The sequence below is a fragment of the Pleurodeles waltl genome, chromosome 8 (genome assembly GCF_031143425.1).
Source record: "Pleurodeles waltl isolate 20211129_DDA chromosome 8, aPleWal1.hap1.20221129, whole genome shotgun sequence".
Classification (NCBI taxonomy): Eukaryota; Metazoa; Chordata; class Amphibia; order Caudata; family Salamandridae; genus Pleurodeles; species Pleurodeles waltl.
This window is the reverse complement of record NC_090447.1, coordinates 90,607,848-90,624,836: the sequence shown is the minus strand read 5'-3', so window position 1 is coordinate 90,624,836 and position 16,989 is coordinate 90,607,848. Positions and strand designations below refer to the sequence as shown.

Below are 16,989 nucleotides of genomic sequence, written 5' to 3'. Positions count from 1 at the left end.
GTCAAACATAGGAACACATCAAAATACAGGCGGATTCGGAGGATTAAAGGTCCAGTGTATACCCTCCAATGAAAATTACTAATAATGCAATACACTGTTCCTCAAAGACAACGAGAGACAGGGTGAGTACTAGAGGGTCCTATTTAGTAGGAGCAAGAGTCCTCACACACCCAGTTGGGTGTCATGCTTCATCATTGGACGAGCTCCTCGTCAGACCGGCGCTGCAATGTCTGACGGGCACCACCCGTCGGGGGCTCTTTGCCGGAGATCTTTTCTCGATGATGCCACGCTATCCTGCAAATGGGTAGGGAGAGAGGAAAAGGGGAGAGTTCAAAGAAAGAAAGAAAGAAAAGAAAATTGGCCCAGGACCCTCACTGAGTACTGACTTTATTTTTGTCTGTGTGGGGTGAAGGCCAAGGTTAAAATATTAATCAGGAGAGTGAGATAGAGATGATGCTCAACCACTCTCTAACTGTATATCTAATAACGGGGGGTCAGGAAACTACAAGACCCACCTCAGAATCGGGTCGACATGTTTCGCGTCTCTGCGGTCCACAGGGATCCAATGACGCTTCTTCAGGACCTAGTGTAAAAAACGTCTCCAACTACAAACTAAGTTAGCTCTTGCATATCAAAGCTGACAGTCAAAAAAAGGTATCGTCAGTCACTTACACGAGTCCATTATGACCCTGTATTTAGTTCCTATTCGTCACCCTGGAAAATATCAAAGCGTAAATTGTATCTCGAAATACCCTTGATTCAATTAAAAAAGAATGTATGATAAACTGTGTGGCACACGGTGATAGTGTTGGTGATAACACACCCATGCCAAATAAACAGAAACATGCTTACCCTCCCAAATTGAGTCAGGGCTTCATGGGATCATGCGGGCCATAGGCCAGGTTCGCATAACAATCTACTTGTCATATGGAAGAAGATAAAGTAAGGGAATAAACATAAATGTTAAAAATGTCAAGAATCACACCCTTACATAAAACGGAGACAGTTCAAAGATATTTATCAGTACTGAAAAACACAGTGTAACGAGGTTGTTTCCCTCTTTTACATGTAACCTTAGTAATCATCTAATAACAGCCTATAAGGAAAACAGCATTGACAGACAAAGAGACAAATATGTGAGGTTTTAGGGCATGAAGATAATTGCTGTGTATCCACTAATGGTATCTCAAATAGGAATGGCCCGGGAAGCTTGGTCGATCAAGGGCAGGAGGTGCCTATCGACTAAACTTAGTCTTTCACATTTAGAAACGCCGTACTCACTTAATTAAGCAAACATCGAAGGAGGACAGACCTTGTAGGCAAGTATGCAAAGCTTTTGGTCGTACATGTCGACCCGGTTAGGTCGCCATTAAAATATTACTCAGGCCGCCAACACATCGCATCAGCTCAAAAAACGGGACATTTACTTGTCAGGACCTGGCAGTGGGCGCCAACACCTACCCTTGGTCGCGCTCCCGAAGGTAAATGGGAAGCGCGAACCCGGGGGTAGAAATCCCGACGTGCCCGGAAGTCAGTGTCAATGTCTGACGTGCGCGTTGCTAGGTGACGGAAATACTTCCTGAGCACTGCAATAGTGGATAATAGAAAGAAATGACGGGCTCGCGTTGGTCCTGTCTCTGTTATAGGCACAAAGCGGCGGCCATCTTAAAGTTATGTGGTTCTAGGTTAATGAAAGTCAGGAAACAAATCCAGATGGCTGAACAAAGTATCTTTATACAATATAATGAGAGAGAAGAGAGGAATTCAATCCCTGCTAATCGTGTGTCATCCTTAATCACCTGATTCTCGTCGTGAATGAGATACTGTCAATAATCATTTTTATATTAGTATAAAGTCATGTCGTCTCAGAACCACTCATATGTCCAGTGGACCACTACGGCTGTTTCTCAGTGTGGATACTATATCAGGGGGAGAAACTCGTCCAAGGGATGTCATCATTCAATCCCTTGCGATGGGTCCCAAGTTTAAATACCCAGCGTTGTTCTAATTCGAAGAGAGACCCAGTCCCTTTCTGGGAGCACGTCTGCAGTACAACCCACCACATGTCATCCGGGCTGTGTTGTACTTCGATGTAATGAATGCTAAGTTTAGTCGAAGTTCGACCACAACGAATATTACTGCGGTGTTCATTGATTCTTAGTCTGACTGCTCTTGTGGTCATCCCTACATATTGTAAGCCACAGGGGCAAGTAATCAAATATTCACAATTTCGGGTGTTACAGTTGGTATGTTTGAGTAGCCGCCAGCTCCCAATGGTTGCTAATTCTAATGCATCTGTTTGTTTTGTGAGTGAACATACATTACAATTTCCACACAGGAAATGGCCACTAACTGGTGGCAGTTCCCAAAGGGTCCCTTGTCTACTGGGCGTAGCCCGGGGTCTGGGTCGCGTGTGGATCAATATGTCTCTTAAATTGGTGGTCCTTTTAAAGGCAAATAACGGTTTCGAGACATTCTCACCACCACTACAGAGGATATCCCATCTTTTGTTAATGATTTTTTTGACGGTATTAGACAATGGTGTGAAGGTGGTAACACAAGTCAGTTTATTTTTTGAACACCTAGGTGCCGTATGCAATAATGAGTCTCTGTCACTGTACTTAGCTCGCTTGTAGGCGGTATTGACCACTCTCGTGGGATAGTGACGATCGCATAGTTTATGTTTCAATTCTAAAGCTTGTATGTCAAATGAGTGGATGTTGCTGCAATTGCGGCATAACCGCAGAAACTGGCCATAAGGCAAATTGTCTCTGAGTGCTTTAGGGTGGTGGCTGTCGTATAGTAATAAACTATTATGGTCTGTAGTTTTTTGATATGTGCAGGTCTTCAATTTCCCTTCATCAATGCTGATCACTAGATCCAGGAAAGGGATCATAGTGGTCAAGACCGAGGAGGTGAAATGTAAAAAAGGATCCAGATTGTTGACCCAGGTCGTAAAGGCTGCTACCTCATCAATGGGACCCTGCCAGATGACCAAAATGTCGTCAATATAACGACTCCATAATTTGATGTTATCAAAAAAAGGGTTTGAATCAGGTAGTATGAATCGTTTTTCAAAATCATACATGTAGAGACACGCTAGGCTGGGAGCAAAGGTACTACCCATCGAAGTACCTCAAATCTGATGGAATAGTAGGTCTTCGAACTGGAAAAAATTCTCTGTCATGGCTAGGTTAGCGCAGTGCATGTAAAAATGCACAGGGGTAGCTGAATCGAGTCTGGCAGATAGGAGGGCTGTCTCAACTACTGTCAAAGTGGCTTGTTGTGGAATATTGGTGTATAATGCTTCGACATCTAAGGTGATCATTGCTTGAAAGTCACCTGCGGCATTGATAGATTCTATGAGGTTTAGGACATCTTTAGTATCTTTTAGATATGTAGAGGACTGCTGCACAAGAGGTTGTAAAAAATGGTCACAAAATGTAGATAGGGGTTCGAGGATAGACTGTAACACCCAAAATTGTGTATATTTGATTACTTGCCCCTGTGGCTTACAATATGTAGGGATGACCACAAGAGCAGTCAAACTAAGAATCAATGAACACTGCAGTAATATTCGTTGTGGTCGAACTTCGACTAAACTTAGCATTCATTACATCGAAGTACAACACAGCCCGGATGACATGTGGTGGGTTGTACTGCAGACGTGCTCCCAGAAAGGGACTGGGTCTCTCTTCGAATTAGAACAACGCTGGGTATTTAAACTTGGGACCCATCGCAAGGGATTGAATGATGACATCCCTTGGACGAGTTTCTCCCCCTGATATAGTATCCACACTGAGAAACAGCCGTAGTGGTCCACTGGACATATGAGTGGTTCTGAGACGACATGACTTTATACTAATATAAAAATTATTATTGACAGTATCTCATTCACCTCGAGAATCAGGTGATTAATGATGACACACGATTAGCCGTGATTGAATTCCTCTCTTCTCTCTCATTATATTGTATAAAGATACTTTTTTCTGCCATCTGGATTTGTGTCCTGACTTTCATTAACCTAGAACCACATAACTTTAAGATGGCCGCCGCTTTGTGCCTATAACAGAGACAGGACCAACGCGAGCCCGTCATTTCTTTCTATTATCCACTATTGCAGTGCTCAGGAAGTATTTCCGTCACCTAGCAACGCGCACGTCAGACATTGACACCGACTTCCGGGCGCGTCGGGATTTCTACCCCCGGGTTCGCGCTTCCCATTTACCTTCGGGAGCGCAACCAAGGGTAGGTGTTGGCGCCCACCGCCAGGTCCTGACAAGTAAGTGTCCCGTTTTTTGAGCTGATGCGATGTGTTGGCGGCCTGAGTAATATTTTAATGGCGACCTAACCGGGTCGACATGTACGACCAAAAGCTTTGCATACTTGCCTACAAGGTCTATCCTCCTTCGATGTTTGCTTAATTAATTGAGTACGGCGTTTCTAAATGTGAAAGACTAAGTTTAGTCGATGGGCACCTCCTGCCCTTGATCGACCAAGCTTCCCGGGCCATTCCTATTTGAGATACCATTAGTGGATACACAGCAATTATCTTCATGCCCTAAAACCTCACATATTCGTCTCTTTGTCTGTCAATGCTGTTTTCCTTATAGGCTGTTATTAGATGATTACTAAGGTTACATGTAAAAGAGGGAAACAACCTCCTTACACTGTGTTTTTCAGTACTGATAAATATCTTTGAACTGTCTCCATTTTATGTAAGGGTGTGATTCTTGACATTTTTAACATTTATGTTTATTCCCTTACTTTATCTTCTTCCATATGACAAGTAGTGTGTTATGCGAACCTGGCCTATGGCCCGCGTGATCCCATGAAGCCCTGACTCAATTTGGGAGGGTAAGCATGTTTCTGTTTATTTGGCATGGGTGTGTTATCACCAACACTATCACCGTGTGCCACACAGTTTATCGTACATTCTTTTTTAATTGAATCAAGGGTATTTTGAGATACAATTTACGCTTTGATATTTTCCAGGGTGATGAATAAGAACTAAATACAGGGTCATAATGGACTCGTGTAAGTGACTGACGATAGCTTTTTTTGACTGTCCGCTTTGATATGCAAGAGCTAACTTAGTTTGTAGTTGGAGAAGTTTTTTACACTAGGTCCTGAAGAAGCGTCATTGGATCCCTGTGGACCGCAGAGACGCGAAACATGTCGACCCGATTCTGAGGTGGGTCTTGTAGTTTCCTGACCCCCCGTTATTAGATATACAGTTAGAGAGTGGTTGAGCATCATCTCTATCTCACTCTCCTGAATAATATTTTAACCTTGGCCTTCACCCCACACAGACAAAAATAAAGTTAGTACTCAGTGAGGGTCCTGAGCCAATTTTATTTTCTTTCTTTCTTTGAACTCTCCCCTTTTCCTCTCTCCCTACTCATTTGCGGGATAGCGTGGCATCATCGAGAAAAGATCTCCGGCAAAGAGCCCCCGACGGGTGGTGCCCGTCAGACATTGCAGCGCCGGTCTGACGAGGAGCTCGTCCGATGATGAAGCATGACACCCAACTGGGTGTGTGAGGACTCTTGCTCCTACTAAATAGGACCCTCTAGTACTCACCCTGTCTCTTGTTGTCTTTGAGGAACAGTGTATTGCATTATTAGTATCAAACATAGGAACCCCTTCTGAATCAAGAATCGTGTTGGACCCTGAAGAATGTTTAGCTTTTTTGTGTGGAGGAGGGGAGAACAAATCTCCAACGTCCTTGTCGGAACTATCCGCATCCGAGTCAGGGTCATTCACTTCATCATCTGTGTCCAAAATCTTTGTTATTTTAATAGGGGACGATATGTGTTTAGATTTAGCCATGCATTTCCGTACAGACTTAGCTATTAACCCCTCCTTGTTAGGAGGCCCTTGAGGAACCACGTCCTCCGCCATGTGTGAAACACTGTCACTTCCAGATAGCGTCGCTTTTACAGTTTTTGAAGGGATTTGACGCTTTCTGCTTTCCCCCCGCAGAATGGGCCAGCATGGTCTTGGACACAATATTTACCACAGAGTTCTCAATTTTTAAAAAAAGTTTTTGCCAAGAGGCAGCCATAGCCTGATCCACAGAAGTTTGAATAAAATGATTTAAATGCTCCTTCAGGACGTCTTCCTCCTCCTCTTGCTATAATTGAGAATGTGTGCTGTCCATGGTGATGGCTGAAAACCACAAACTTACTATAGGGCAGGCAAGGGTTAAGCCTCTCTCAAAGAGAGGAAAAAGAGGTGTCCGGCTCTGCCTACGAGCGGGGTTTATTGAAAAATCTGAGCCGGGAGCTCAGAGAGCCAAACAGTGCGGAGACCGGCTTCAAACAAGCACCACTATGACCGAGGTCCGGAGCGCAGCAGGAGACTTCCAGCATGCGGGCCGAGGTAAGCGCGAGCGTCTCCTCAAAGCGCGAAGGCTAAAAATGCCTACGCGCGCTGAAGAGGGAAAAACGGTCAAAATGACCGTTTACCAAGCGCGCGACTCGAGCGCTAATAAAAGAATGCGGCTGACGAGCTGACCAACAACCAGGCACATAAAGCTTTAAAACATACAATAACCCAGCGCATAAATGAAGCGCGCTAGTACATTAATTAAAGAAGACGAAAATAATACTTATCTTGACTGAGGAGTAGCAAGAAAAGAGGGCTGTTTTCAGTCAAGATGGGTATTATTACATGGATACGTCTGTGATTGGTGCATTACTTTGAACTACTTTTGTTTTCCCATTGGCTGTTCGTTGTTTGCCTTATGGGACTTGTAGTTTATCTTGACTGGAGCTGCTATTAAAATAAAGAAAAGACTATTTGCATAATAGGAGCCTCCGGTCTTGTCATAAAATTGCTTCAGCGTATTATAATGTGTTGTAGAAATAAGTTGGTCCTCTTTGAGGACCATTATCCAAACAAATGAAATAAAACTTGAAACCTCTGTGAGGGTGATCAATGAATAATGCATCCTGGATACCTGGGGCTCTACTCATAGTGTCCCATTGGAGAACAGTTGTGTGCATCTGTTTTTTGTACTGTGGGGCTACAGTCACTTGTGCAGCCCCTTCTATAATATTGATGCCAGTGTTATCTTCATAGGGCTTTCCCTCATTTGCATTGGGGTATGGCCCCATGCAATTGAGGGATTAATTTGCCTCTGCTGTGTGATGGACTTGACCGCAGAAGCAAAAATGCCCTTTGGAGATGCACTAAACGTGTGCCACAACATGGTGTTGAGCTGTCAGTGTACCCCTGATGGCAGCCCTCTGGAGGGAGAAAAAGGGAGTTCCACAGACTTTCAGACATCCCCTTGCAGACCGGTGCAGTCACTCACTGCATCCGCCCTGCAGGGGAATCTCTAACCTCTCTTTAAAATTGCAGGCCGCTTGCTGCCTGCACAGAGAAAAACAGAGTGCTTTGACTGAAGGTACTGACAATCGGGCAGCATGAGTTTGCGGCTGCCCTGCAGCCAGCCTATTCATTGTATTAGGGCGAACTGTCCCTGTTTGCGCCCAGAACACCTGCCTAAAGGTTCACTTTGGCGCAAACAAGGACAGTGTTGTCTATGAAATACGGGCTCTGGAATCCACTACTCGGGTGTACAGACTAAATTTGGCGGAGAACAAACCCACCTCTTCCTACACAACATACTTGGCCTCCATTTAAGATCATTTATCACTTTTTTCAGTTTTACGTCCTACTAGCAGCCCAGATTTTAATGTCGCTCTACTTCCTTAAGCTTAGTAAATAATGATGTTGAAGTAGCTTCGAATAGGCAATGAGCATAGTAGTTTCTCATCATTCAGTAACTGAAAGCCTAGTGCCTCATTTACCTTTTAGCCAGATGTTGAGTTCCCTGATGCACAGATGGGGAATTTTCACCAAAACTGCTCTCTTTGGGACAGCAGGAGCACCTTCATTACAAATGTCAGTGCAGCGGTGAGCTCATTTGATGATAGCCCAGTTGGCATTTTGTTTGTTTGTAGCTTGTTTCTGTAAAACAAAACATAAAGCAGTGTCCATGGCAAGCTGAGTGTTTTCTCCAACCCCCAAGATAACTTTATTGTATTTATCCTGTTTATGGTGTTGGTGCCTTTCATGGAGGGATTAGCATTAAAAAACAGAGTCTGAAGCCTTACACCAGCCCTACACCAGATGATGCTCCACACTCTGGAGGCCCCAGCTCAGGCTTGAAAGCACAAGCAATGGTAGGGGAAGATGCAAGCCCAAGTTGGAAGCCGGCCATGCGTTCTTGGTGAGTGATGATTTTATTTGCAAGGAAAGGTAAATTATACAGCAAGGAAAAGCAAGTTATGCAACACATTTGGTGGCAGTATTGTCTAGCTATTTTGCATGAACAGTTCACAAACCACCTACCTCTCTCATTAGTCACTGACTTTATTCTTGACCCCATGCAGCAATTTGCTCCCTTTGGGCTAGCTATGTGCTGTAGAAATACCACATACATATATTTTAATGCAGTGACCCCCAAAGAGATTCCAGGCCTATAAAAATATATATACCTTTATTAGGAGCAAAAATCATACACATTCCGCAGATCATATTGAATTTGTTTTTACCAACATTAAATACTTTGGTACAAAATATATAGGGTCCGATTCACAAAGGTAAGTTTAGACCTAAAGTCTAACTTCGACCAAAAGTGTAACTTTACTACTTTTCGGTATTCACAAAGGTACGTTTTACACGTAAATTGACTAGTTGTAACTTACATTTGTGAATACTGATAAGTAGTAAAGTTAGACTTTTGGTCTAAGTTAGACTTGAGTTCTAAAATAAAGGCCCAATTCACAAAGGTAAACTTAGACTTCAAGTCTAAGTTTACACCTCAAGCCTAAGTTTAGACCTAAAATCTAACTTTGACCAAAAGTCTTATTTTACTAATTTTCAGTATTCACAAGGGTAAGATACTACTAGTAATCTAGTAATTTTACTACTAGTAACTGTACTAATAGTAACATACCTTTGTGAATACCTACCGAAAAGAAACAAAGTTGGACTTTTGCTCTAACTTTACCTTTGTGAATCGGGCCCATAGAGTGTTGCACTCAGTAGAAAGCGAACCTACATGTGTCCAATTCTTGTATCAAAATCACCCTGTTTATTCAGTGCATCTCCATTATGCTCTAAAATGTGTTTTTCTGATTCAGTTTTCCCCAATGGTCACATTATAAGGCTTCTAGAGCAGTGATACTCAAAGTACGGCCCTTCTAGCCTTTAAGTGCAGCCCCCTGTGAATAGCAGCACAGGCTGCTGTTTAATGTACTAAGCACTAATATTCTGAAAAATGCTACATAAATGCAAGCATTTTATTAGACATTAACTGAAGTGAAAGAAAAGAACCAAGGAAAGTGTCTTGCGCCACTTAACTTTAGAAACACCTTCATTTTTAAAGAGATCTTGCAACATACACAAACATATGAGGTTCTTCAAAATTCAAAAACCTATATTTCATTTACATGCATAAGCATTTAACCTTAGTACATCAGATTATATCAGTGCATTGAGAAGTATTTTTTAAAAGTGATAATTTTCAAACACAAAGTTAGGAACAGTCATGCTTCCGCCCCACCCTGACAACAATGCCAATGGTGAACCAAGAGGCAAGTCAGTTGATATGTGCACCCTCTAGGTGGCCAACACTGCATTTATTAAATTAAATTCAAGAGAAGCTTTTGTTCAGCAAACAGCCTGAACTCATTTATTTCAAGGTGCTTTCATATGTGTTAATGAAGAAAAAGGAGACAAAGTGAAATAAAACAGCTGTCCACTATCACACAATTTGGTCATGTGGGGATCTAAGGCTTTTTGGTTTCACAGCGTGCAATATATAGCCACAGGCATGCGTTTCCCTCTTGTTTTACATCACAAGTTATTGGTTTATCTTCACTTCTTGGAGCGTGAGTTTAGAGCATGGGTAACAGACAGAAGCCTTATGAAGGATCAGCTTGTTTTGGGCTTGAGGATTCAAGAGACCCTTGAGCTGAGCCACAGTCAAGCATTTGACTCGAGCAAGGCTTGACTCGTTTACCTATCACATAACTCCTATTAAGTGAACTAGCAGGAATACAAACACCACAGTGAAGGACTGCTTGTTTCAAGTTTCATAACTTTCTCACTACACCATATTCTAGTGAGTGGAATATGAGACTCGGTGTCAGTGGCGTAACAAAACTGGAGGGGGCCCCCCTGCAAAGTACAAGGAGACCACCCGCCTTGTCCAGTCCATCACCTAACACCTTCCAGACCCAGTTAGTGTACTGTGCTTATAGGGCCCCCTGGAGCTCGGGGCCCCACCGCACCGCAGTAGTTGCGGGGGCTAATGTTATGCCACTGCTGGTGTTCTCTTTCCAATGGATAAAATCAAATAATTGTTGGGTTACAGTCCTGTTTTCACATACGTACTACCAGTGTTTCATCTGATTAAGGTTTTCCCTATCTCTAATAGAAAAAAGTGGGCAAAGAAATAGGTTGAGAAAGTGATTACCCCAAAGCGCACAATGTATTATCAGAAGCGGCTGAGATTAATAAAAAACATCCTTCTGGATCTGTAGTTTCCATCTTGCTCATTACACAACGAATTTGGTGTGAGTGGTTCTGATGGTAAGACTTCGAGGCTACTCTCACCAATGAAATGCCACCATATTGTAGAACCTGCCCAGACTTTAAATACAGAATTCACAACCAGCATATTTTGACAAAGTGGTAAAGCCAGGATTAAATGTTAAGTCTCCTACTGACACCCCTAAAACCTTTCCAGTGCCCATATCTAACAAAGGAGGTTAGGTGTTTGTGTCTGCCCATCTCTGTGACTTGCACACATGGTTGGGAGGGTTCTTTGTCAAAGATTTTTTTATAGCACTCAGTACTACTTTAACTGAGCCTTGTTGTAAGCACTCCGTTTGCAGATAGGAAAGTACAGACATAAGGAGATTGTGAGGCACAAGATTGAAATTCATTCCAATTCAATAATCAGATTACTTCCTTTGTACACTTGACTCACCCAAGGTAGCAATAGCAAGCAGAGAAGGCTTATCCCAGGGTGCGATAGAGGGCTAATGACTCAGCTACTGCTCAACACGGTATTGTCAAATCTATGACTCTTCTAGAACATACAGGCTTAATTTAGATGCCAGCATGGAATAAAACCCTCAAAATAATCCCATGATTTCCTGTCCACACCCTGTACGTGCCTAGCTTACCCTAAAACCATCCAACCACCTCTCCCTCACACCTCCTATCTGCTGGCATCAGTGCAGCCCTCTGGCACACAGCTGACCACTTTTTGGCCCGTGGGAAAATGTTTGTGTCTACTAATGCTCTAGAGGGATCTCTTTCCATTAAGAAACTGTCCCGAAAACAAAATAGTACTTTTCACATTTATCATATTAGTAAGTCTCTGGGAAGTTCTTTAGAAACCAATACACAAGAGAACTAAATAGAAATACAGCATGGTTGGGACTCTTCTAAGGTGTCAGTGCTTACTTGAAAGAGTTGCTAATTTAGGAACAGTGCCTTTGATCTACATCTTAATGTGTACAGTAATGTTTCATGATTCAGAAAGCATTTTATCCCCAGTCTGGTAGAATTGTGCTTATGCATTTAAGGTCTTCACCCTTCTCCCCCGTCCATCAAATGCGAATGTTTGCACTGTCTGGGCTAAATGTCCATCCTTTCAAATGGCTGATTGTAGCAAGTTGACCAGTTAAACCTGCATAGTGTCTTGCTCAGCACCATGCCCCATACATCATATGCTGCATTTTAAATAACATTACATGCATTTTCGATAACTTTTTATCCATTTGAGATAAAGAAATTAGTTTGCTTGTTAAAGTCTCAAAATATGCAGTAGATGGTGGATTCTATAATGAGTGCAGCAAATTAATATTTTCATGAAAAACTGCAGTTCAGTCACATTTTCCTAGTTACTGTGTTCACGCAGCAATCCATTGAAATGGTTCTTCACTTGCCTGCAAGCACGCTGTTCTGTCGAGGTGTTTATTGAAATGCTTAAAATATTGGGTTTCGTGAATTTGTCTCACATCCTTTGGTTCCTACACCCCCGTGTATCCCCATCTTACCGCTCTGTAAGGGATATTGAGGTTACATCTTAAAGAGTCTACTGCAAGGTTTGCTAACTAAGCAATATTATGCTAACTTTATTTAGTTTATTGAGATGGTTAGAATATTGTCTGTTGAGACTTTGTCTCACATCTTTTGCTCCCTAACCCCCCAAATGTCCTCATCTTCCAGCTCTGTAAAATATATTGAGGTTGCATCTTAAAGACAATTCTGTGGAGTTTGATGCATCAGCAATACTATGCTAATTTTTTTGTGGCTCTTGTTTTCTGACAGGCGCGGGACACTGGCTGGTGTCACACAAGGCCAACCAAGAGCGCAGGTTCAAGACCATGGTCTGTGCAAGGTCCCTTGAAAGGCAGGAGTGTGGGGAGAATCGGCTGCATGACAACACACCTGCAGTACCTGTGAAAGCAAGGGTGTGCCCCGTCAGAGAGCTGGAGGCAGGAAACAAAGTCCTAAATGCATCCTTTTTGGTAAATGTGAACAGAAATCCCTATATATGGCTTATGTTGCTTCTTAGTCCAAAGTTAAACTGTGTGTTACAACTTTCTTATAAATAACCTTTTGTAGACAATGAGGGTTATTACAACTTTGGAGGAGGTGTTAATCCGTCCCAAAAGTGACGGTAAAGTGACGGATATACCACCAGCCGTATTACGAGTTCCATAGGATATAATGGACTCGTAATACGGCTGGTGGTATATCCGTCACTTTACCGTCACTTTTGGGACGGATTAACACCTCCTCCATAGTTTTAATAACCCCCCATGTCCCCAGAGGTATAGATGTCATCAGAACATTTATTGCAATGGTAGCATGGCCCAGGGGTTTGAGGGCTCTGCTGACTTACCCCCTAATTATTGTTCATTCAAAACCCAATCGGAGGTAAGGTGCCCATTTTCCTGGCTTGCATTAGGTCCCATTGCACCCTTGCCAAGCAATTGGGGTTCCGCCTCTAAGTGGCTCGATCGGAAGCCCATACCCCAGTCTTCACATGTCACCTTGTTGCGGGTCTTTCACATGATATAGCGAGTTCCTGCCCTGAGCAGGTTATTCATTCAAGTCATTTACATTTGACGTATCTCTAACGTGGATGTCACACTCTAGTCCCTTGTGTTGTTGGTCTTTCCTTCGGTGATTTGAGTCCACAGGAAAGGGTGATAGGTGCGTGCTGCTTGTATAGTGCAGTTTAGTAAATGTTGTGGTTTCCCACTATGAAGGCTGGATTCTCTTACTGCCACTCACAATAGGGAACTGTAGATACTCTGGGAAAACTGCAGAATTAAAAAAAGGAATATGATTCTGAATGGTACCATATAAAACCCTGTGAACGGCGTGGTTGGGGCAGAGAGAGGACAGCATTAGCAGCTGTCTTCTTTCCCTGGTCCATTCCCTCCTGCCTCATAAGCCGTAAGAGGTCCTGGGATAAAGGCGGGAGCCTCTGTTACCCAGTCCCGCAGCTGTGGTTGTGTTAGATGCCAGTTCGACTATCTCCAGTGTTTAGTTTATATTATCTTGTGTGTGCCGGGGCTCACTACCAGAACTCATTTTAGAGCACCCAGTGCACAGATTGGGCCATGCAGTTGTACATTTTGCATGAAAGAACTGCTCATGCAGTAAGTATGAAAGATCACAACACACATATTTTCACTTCAAGAACTTCACTGTTATTGTGGTAAAGGAACAGTTGCTCCGGTGGTGGGCAAGAATCATAGACACCACCAGACCCCAATGGCCGCCAACGTGTGCTTAGTATTGGCTGCTTTAAGCTAGGGTGGTCCAGGCCAGTGATATAGTTCCTGCCTCCCTCCCGCTGAACCGTTCAGTGATGTGAAACCACCTGACTGCCCTGTCATTGGCACGTCCAGATTGTGGTTTATACTTAGAGCCTCGGCCAACACAACTATGAGCTCTCAAGTTGACCCACCCAATCAAGTAACCTGGAGAGTCATTTTTTCCTTGAATTTTGATACTTGTAGTTTGTCCCCCCTCACAAATGCTGGACAACAGCACTTATAAACTGCTCCTATAAGACTGGGGACAACTCAGTATCAATCCTTTTATAGATAAATGTGGAACGCTGATCATCTGAAACGGGCAACAAAATGCAGGGTACGTGTTGGTATCGACTTGGGGTTCAGTGGAGCTCTTTACACGGCTACTAGGCTGACATAGAAATTGCACCATAGGGACAGAGTAGAAGAGATGGCACCTCTAGTTGCAGTGGGTAGCGCAAGCAGTGGTGGCACCGGCTGCGACCTCCCGAGAAAATCTCTGGCCCCTGGCACTGGGTATTTAATTTCTCCGAGGTACATCAGAAATTAAATCAAAAGTGGTGGGGCATTCTTAAAGCTAGGGGAGGATTTTTCTATTTATTTTTAAGCTGCACTTTTGCTTAGAGCTGCGCTCTTGAAATGAGACTATTTTCAAAACCATATGTTTAAAAAAAGGTTAGTTGTTGGTGTCTTTAGGAAAGACCTAGTTCTTCCTTCTATGTTAATAAAAATAAAGAGATAAACTTGGTATAATTCCTCAGCTAACCACTCTTCCAAAAATCCATAATGTTGAGGGTTTTAGTCCATTTTCTGCCTGACTCGTTACCTGCATCTCAATTAAAGGGCTATAATGGAAGTAACTTTTCAATCGTGACAGCATTCTTTTATTAGAAGCAGATGGCAGTTCGGCTCATATAACAAAGCGGTATGTGCCGTATCAGGGAGAACATTGATTTCCATGCATTAACACCTCTGCTGCTTTTCTTAAAGTTACCTCCATGAGCTCCCATGTATGGGCTGTACATACCGTAAAGTATTTTCATTGACTACACATCGCTAATCCTTACTTGTTCAATTTCTAGCTGAAGTCGCACTATGTTGACCACCCATCGGACCTGTGCTCTGTGGATATAAGCGACAAACATTTAACCTCGGTAAGTATAAAGCCTCAGGGCCTAATTCTTATGGAAATCCGCTGTACATAGATCCTGCCACGAGTGTGGGACCCCCACCGCGACTGCAGGGCCTCTGCCGTGACTGCAGGACTCTTTTGTGAATTAGGCCCCTTGTAGTCATGTACTAAACTATTTATTTAACCAGACAGCACGAGGTGGCTGTTGTGGCCTGATGCCCCTTCTGGGGTTCGATCATGTATCTTACACTGCACAGTCCAAGAAAGTCACCAGCCATCAAGATAACAAGAATTTTCAAGGCATTGATCATTAGGGTGGAAGGAAGAGTCCTCTTTTATTGGTTCTGGTGCCATGTTATATGCAAGACATGTAAAGCTTTAGAAATAAATGTTTGACTAACTTATGAATACCAACACTGTTGTGGACAATACTGAAAAATACAATGTGCTGCAGAACTAGGTCTAAAAATAACAATTTGGGTTCTGCTCAATGCAGAGTGGGCGTGAGCATTCATTGGAAATATAGGTTTAATCTGTTGATTACAGCACTCCGTGCGGTATTCCTAATATAGCCTTATAGCACACTGGCGATAACATTCATAATGATAACATTGGTTGAAGTTACGGGCCTGAGCCACAGTCAAGGGCTACCACCACAGTACTTGAGTGGTGTCCAGGTTGCCAAGAGGAGCATGTGTGTAGCAGAAGATGTCAGACTGAACCAACAAAATTCACCAGCTGATGCAAGCCTACATCTTCATCCTTCCTTACTTCTCACACTGTAGAGGAGATTGGAAAGTCATGGAATGCGAGATAAACCTGTGAAACTGAAGTGTATCCAAAAGCAAGCATCAGAAATTGAAGAATGAAGCCCATTTGGCTGCGCATTTTGGGATCTTCCATCCAAGTATTCCTTTATTGTCTGAGCTCTGCCTACATCAGTGTTCATTATATTTGAAGGACGTCCCCAGCACAATTTAGGACGGTCTGATATACTTATGCTTAAGTGGTTGAGGTCGATTATCAGAACAGGGTATCGATATTACGGATGCCTGCAGCCTGCAGCCAGATTAATGAAACCAGTAAGGTATTACCAAATTACCCACAGATTCTGAAAGGTTTAATGTAAGCATTACATGGAGGTTGGATATCTGGGGGACACCAGTCAAAAAAGGTGTGTCCCCTACCAAAGCATACTACTATCTGGTGGCAAACCCTTGTGTCCTCAATGCAACAAAGAAAAAGAAATACCACTAATGAAATGCCAGGTTAAACACTACAATAAATGGGCCAATTAGAAGTGACCCTTTCATTCTGGGGGCCTGGTAATGATAATTCAGGTATTAACCAGTGCCAGAAACGTTTTAAGGCATGGCCAAAGTGGGTAATTGCTCAGGGCCCCTATCTTCCAAGGGGCCCCTAGAAAAATAAACGTTTGTCCTTTCAACTTCTGCCTAGTTTTCTATCTCAGCCTTTAGCATATAATTCAATATTGTTTGGCATATTGTGGTTTAGAACCTATAACATACTGCTTTTTGATAACTTCCCCATACAAGTTATGGTTTTTAATTTTTCTCCTAAAGGTTAAGGAAGAGGACTTTGAGCAGTTCGACTGCGTGGCCTACATCAATGCAACAGAAAACCTGTTATCATTGGGTGAGTAACTGGAGGTCTGACTCACAATGTCTACTTGCTAAGTCTACAGAGAACACACCCTACTGGTGAAATAGGATGTGCCCAGTCAGCCTACTGACCTGCCAGTTCCTTTACATTGTGGTAGGCTGTGCTCCCTTCATGACTGCACCCCTAGACTGAAATGGTCTATGGGCCTGATTACGACCTTGGCGGATGGGATACTATGTCACAAACATGACGGAAATCCCGCCTGCCATTTTACAAGTTCCATAGGATGTAATGGAATTTGTAATATGGCGGGAGGGATATCCATCACGTTTGTGATGGAGTATGCCATCCACCAAGGTCGTAATCGGG

General features: G+C 43.1%; 1 protein-coding gene across 2 annotated transcripts in view; it reads left to right on the top strand.

Moving 5' to 3' along the window:
* The window catches only part of XRRA1 (X-ray radiation resistance associated 1), a 183,863-nt gene that overhangs the window by 26,100 nt on the left and 140,774 nt on the right, over positions 1 to 16,989 (top strand). For both annotated transcript variants that reach the window (XR_011194838.1, XM_069203812.1), the window contains exons 3-5: positions 12,364 to 12,563; positions 14,948 to 15,019; positions 16,581 to 16,653. Coding sequence is in view for 1 of the 2 variants with exons in the window: in XM_069203812.1 (XP_069059913.1) it covers positions 12,364 to 12,563; positions 14,948 to 15,019; positions 16,581 to 16,653 (345 nt within the window). In the remaining variant the exon portion in view is untranslated. The remainder of the gene's footprint in view (positions 1 to 12,363; positions 12,564 to 14,947; positions 15,020 to 16,580; positions 16,654 to 16,989) is intronic.